The sequence below is a fragment of the Myotis davidii genome, unplaced genomic scaffold, assembly GCF_000327345.1.
Source record: "Myotis davidii unplaced genomic scaffold, ASM32734v1 scaffold205, whole genome shotgun sequence".
Classification (NCBI taxonomy): Eukaryota; Metazoa; Chordata; class Mammalia; order Chiroptera; family Vespertilionidae; genus Myotis; species Myotis davidii.
Genome location: NW_006297573.1, coordinates 5,250,305 through 5,255,776, shown reverse-complemented (window position 1 = coordinate 5,255,776; position 5,472 = coordinate 5,250,305). Strand labels below are relative to the sequence as shown.

Genomic DNA, 5,472 nt, shown 5'->3' with positions numbered 1-5,472 from the left:
TGTAATTGGTAGAGTGGCCCTGTGTAGTAGTTGTCCTATAGGGCCCAGTGGCTCAGCCTCCCAAGTCACCTGAGCTGGGAACTCTAGGTGCACCCCTTTGTGGGCTGTGAGCACAATCTTGTAGTTGAGACTTGATTGCTGTTGGGAGGAATTGACCTCCAGGTCAATTGGCTGTGAGGACCAGCTGCAACTACAGTGGGAGAGCTATTGTGCAGGAAACACCCCCATGGAGCACGACTTGCTTCAGTGGGGCTTTGATGCTCACTGAGACTGCCCCTTGAGTGTGTCACTTATGGATGTATAGAGTTGTAATCTGGTATGGTCTGACACTGACCACTGGGTACACTCGCTCTTGGATCTCCAGGGAGGTGCAAAGTTAGCCACTTCCTGGGGTCACCCAGCAGGAGCTACAGAGAGATCTGCAGATTCCTCCTCTTTGTATCAGGTTTAGAAATGCCCAGATGAGGCCCAGCTGTGAAGCAAGGCAGGCTGGTGCTGGTGCTGGTGCTGGTCCTGGGTCTTGGGCCTTTTATTGATAGGTTTGGGGCTCCCTGACCCAACTGCAACTTATTTGACAGGTTTTTAGCCTGAGAAAGGACAGGCCATTCATATGCAAAAGCCACTGTGCACAGTTTGGGTAGGCTTGTAAATTGGGTGGGGCAAGGTCTCAGGGAATCACCAGGGCAGAGCAAACAGAAATGGCTGCCAGTCAGCCCTGCAACAGGGGAGGTCCCAGTACAGGAACAATGACTGCTGCAAGCACCTCCATCTGGAAGAAAGCTGCCCTCGAGTTCCTTCCCTGATGCCAGACAGTTCAGTTTCTCCTCATATGTGTCTGAGTTCCCCAGAGCCTCACCTGGCACTGGAGCTCAAAGGAAGCGGGAGCTTGTAAATTCAGTTCATGGTGCCGGCCTTCTAAGAGGAGCAGCTGTGTCTCCAGCAGCCTGTCACTCAGCTCCAATCTACACTGGGTTTTACAGCCCGTAGTTCTTACTGCCTGTAGAGACTTATTTTCCCAGCTGTAGGACCCTGAGCTGTGCTTCTGGTGTGGGGCTAGGACCCCTTGCTCCTCCAGGCAACCTCTGCAGAGGCGATCTCCCTCCCGGTTAAAAAAGTGGCCCATGTGTGTGCTGGACCAGCCCATTTTGTGCCTCCTACCAGTCTTGTATGCTTTCTTCTTTACTTCTCTAGTTGTAGTGCTTCCATTCAGCCAGCTTTGTAGTGGTTTTGGATTATGGTTGTTCTGTATTTTAGTTGTAATTTTGATGTGGTTGTGGGAGGCAGCAAGGACAGGAATTTGACTATGCTGCCATCTTGGTTCTCCTGCCCCCTGGGCAAATACTTCTTCACAAAGGAGCCAAAAATGAACAAACAAGACAAAAACAAACAAACAAACAAACAAGCAAAAAAAGCTGAAGAAAAGAAAGCCTCTTTAATAAATGGTGCTGGAAAAATTGGAAAGCCACATGCAAAAGAAACCAAACTGCTATTTGTCACTATATGCAAAATATTAACTTAAAATGGATAAAGATCAAAATGTTAGACCTGAAACAATAAATTACATAGAAGAAAACATAGGTACTGAACTTATGGAGCTTAGTCTTAGAGAGGATTTTATGAATTTGACCTTAAAGGTAAGGGAAGTAAAAATAAATAAACGGAACTGTATCAAACTAAATAGTTTCTGCACAGCAAAAGAAACAATAAAACAAAAAAGGCAAACAACTGAATGGGAGAAGATATTTGGAAACAACACCTCCAACAAGGGGTTAATATTCAAAATATATAAAGAACTCATACAACTCAACAACAAAAAAATCAAACAATCCAATTTTAAAATGGGTAGAGAAACTGAACAGACATTTCTCCCAAGAAGACATACAGTGGCCAACAGAGCATATGAAAAGGTGCTTAACTTTACTAGCTATTAGGAAAATATAAACCAAAATTATAATGAGCCCTAACCAGTTTGGCTCAATGGCTAGAGTGTCGGCCTGCGGACTCAAGGGTCCCAGGTTCGATTCCAATCAAGGGCATGTACCTTGGCTGCGGGCACATTCCCCAGTAGGAGGTGTGCAGGAGGCAGCTGATCGATGTTTCTCTCTCATCGATGTTTCTAACTCTTTATCCCTCTCTCTTCCTCTCTGTAAAAAATCAATAAAATACATTAAAAAAACTATAATGAGATACCACCTCACACCTGTTGGAGTGGCTATTATCAAGAAGACAAGTAATAAGTGTTGGAGAGGTTGTGGAGAAAAAGGAACCGTAATTCACTGTTGGTAGGAATTTGCCACAGCCACTATGGGAACCAGTATGGAGGTTCCTCAACAAATTAAGAATAGAGTTATCATGTGACCCATCACCCCTCTTCTCGGTATCTACCTGAAAAATTTGAAAACATTTATTCACAAAGACATATGTACCCCTATGTTCATTGCAGTATTATTCACAGGGGCCAAGACATGGAAACAGTGGAAATGTCCTTTGATTGATGACTGGATAAAGAAGATGTGGTACATGTGTACAATGGAATATTACTCAACCATAAGAAAAGATAAAATACTGCCATTTGCGACAATGTGATTGGAAGTTAAGAATATTATGCTAAGTGAAATAAGTCAGACAGAAAAAGGTCAAGAACCATATGATTTCACTCATCCTATCTAATAAAAGAGAAACATGGTAATTAGCCATACCTCTGCTACCCTTCCCATTGGCTAATCAGGGTGATATGCAAATTAACTGCAAGCCAAGATGGCAGCCGGCAGCCAGGCAGCTTGAAGCGAACATGAGGTTTGCTTGCTTCAGTGACGGAGGACTCCAACGTTCCCCGCCTGCCGCTGCTGGCCTCTGAGCTTGCAGTTTGAAACATTGTTACAAATATAGAAGCTAAACAAAACCCCAGAAACCTGCTTTCAGCCAGCAGGGATCTCAGAGCTGGAGTTGAAACAGTGTTTTCGATTATAGAACCCAAACAGACCAGATCCCTGCTTTCAGCAGCTGAGGCCTAAGAGCTGGAGTCAAGCCTCAGAGCTAAAGCTGGCCCAGAATATAAAAAAGAAAAAAGAAAAAAAGCAGTTGGGAGCTTCAGTCACCCGCCAGCCTGAAAACAGCCCTCAGCCCCTCACCCAGACTGGCCAGGCACCCCAGTGGGGACCCCCACCCTGAAGGGTGTGTGACCAGCTGCAAACAGCCATCATCCCCTCATCCAGGCCGGCCAGGCACCCAAGTGGGACCCCCACCCTGATCCAGGACACCCTTCAGGGCAAACCAGCTGGCCCCCACCCATGCACCAGGCCTCTATCCTATATAGTAAAAGGGTAATATGCTTCCCAGCACTGGGATCAGCGGAGCCATGAGGCCCCCCAGCACTGGGATCAACGGAGCTGCGAGGCCTCCCGGCACCGGGATCAGCGTGATGGGGCAGCACGACAGGGGGCAGCGCCCAAACCCCCTGATCACTCTGCGGCTCTGTGTGTGACAGGGTGTGCCCCCCCCCCCACGGGCCCTGCTCTGTGTGTGACGGGGCGATGCCCCAACTCCCCTATCGGCCCTACTCTGTGAGTGACAGGGGGAGCTCCTCAACTCCCTGATGCGCCCTGCTCTGTGCGTGACAGGGGGTGGTGCTGCCACCTCCCCATTGACCCTGCCTTGAGTGTGGCGGGGCGGTGCCCCAACTCCCCAATCGGCCCTGCTCTTAGCCCGACCAGGGGCTGCACCTAGGGATTGGGCCTGCCCTCTGCCACCCGGGAGCGGGCCTAAGTCAGCAGGTCATTATCTCCTGAGGGGTCCCAGACTGCGAGAGGGCACAGGCCGGGCTGAGGGACCCCCTCTCCCCCCGAGTGCACCAATTTTTGTGCACGGGGCCTCTAGCGTATATAATAAAAGCCTAAGCGACCATTACGGTGGAATGACCAGAATGACTAGTTGCTATGATGTGCACTGACCACTAGGAGGCAGATGCTCAACACATGACCTGCTTTCTGGTGGTCGGTATGCTCCCACAGAGCTCATGGCTGGCGAGCACAGTGGCGGTGACGGGAGCCTCTCCCACCTCTGTGGCAGCGCTAAGGAGCAGTGAGCTGGGTGATAAGGAGCAGCGAGCAGGCATCCCCCAAGGGGTCCTGGACTGCAAGAGGGCGCAGGCCAGTGCATGAATTTTGTGCACCAGGCCTCTAGTATGTGGGATATAAAACTGATGATAGCTTTCTCGCTCCCCAGCCATCTTGGCGGCTGCATCTGGTTGGAGGCCGTCCCGCACTTGAAGCAGGGAGATGGTGGCTGCAAAGAAGATGAAAAAGTCATTGGAGTCAATTAACTCCAGGCTCCAGCTGGTGATGAAAAGTGGGAAGTACGTGCTGGGGTACAAGCAGACGCTGAAGATGATCCGACAAGGCAAAGCGAAGCTGGTCATCCTCGCCAACAACTGCCCGGCCTTGAGGAAATCTGAAATAGAGTACTATGCCATGTTGGCCAAGACTGGTGTCCATCACTACAGTGGCAATAATATTGAATTGGGCACAGCGTGTGGAAAATACTATAGGGTATGCACACTGGCTATCATTGACCCAGTTGATTCTGATATCATTAGAAGCATGCCAGAACAGACTGGTGAAAAGTAAGTCATGGGAAATTTTTCTTCAATAAAATTGGCCAGAGCTTGGTTTAAAAACAAAACAAAAACAAAACTGATAGCAACAAATGAACAAACAAGATAAACAAAAACTCATAGACACAGACAGCAGTATGGTGATTACCAAAGGTGGGACAAGGTAATGAGGGAAAAGGGGATCAAATAATATGGTGACAGAAGGAGATTTGACTTTGGGTGGTAAACACAATGCAATATACAGATGATCTATTATAGAATTATACACTTGAAACCTATATAATTTTATTAATGTAACCTCAATAAATTTAATTAAAAATTAATTAAAAAAGAAGAAAAACAAGGTATTCCTCCCTTGTGTGGGAGCTTTACCTAAATGACTAATAATTAAAACTCTTTAGTTGTAACAAAAACTGCTCAAACTGACTTAGAAAGGGAAAATGTTGGTTAATATAGCTGAAAAGTTCAGGAGAATTGCTTCAGGCACAGCTGGGTTTTGAGCTGAAATGACTTCACTGGGACTCAAGTTCTTCCAATTCTTGGCTCTGCTTTCCTTATTGTGATTTCATTCTGAAGCAGGTTATTTCCATGTGCTGGTCCTTTGCAGTTCAGTTCTAGATTTACATTCTAACAGCTTAAACTACCACAGCAGCTTTACTCTTCATATGGTTATAGCCAACATCCAGTCCAGGCATATCTTAAACCTGAACTCTTTGTGACTGGGAGGATGGACTATATGGAATATATGTTTGAGCAGACTTAGGTCGAGTGCCTGCTTTGGAACTAGGACTGGAAGACGAGCAGCCTACTTGAAGTACTTGCACTGATAATGGAATTGGGGGAATGCATTCCAGACAGGC

The 5,472-nt window shown here is 47.2% G+C and overlaps 1 protein-coding gene across 1 annotated transcript; it reads left to right on the top strand.

The window, feature by feature from the left end:
* Positions 1–4,215: 4,215 nt before the first annotated feature.
* LOC102759521 (60S ribosomal protein L30-like) lies at positions 4,216–4,691 on the top strand. Its single transcript, XM_006773245.2, has one exon. It carries the CDS (start codon positions 4,278–4,280, stop codon positions 4,623–4,625), a length of 348 nt encoding a protein of 115 aa, XP_006773308.1. The 5' UTR covers positions 4,216–4,277; the 3' UTR covers positions 4,626–4,691.
* The last annotated feature ends 781 nt before the right edge of the window (positions 4,692–5,472 follow it).

Bases quoted from the DNA above. Each gene is read 5' to 3' on its own strand.
- LOC102759521 (XM_006773245.2), top strand. From the start codon at position 4,278: ATGGTGGCTGCAAAGAAGATGAAAAAGTCATTGGAGTCAATTAACTCC.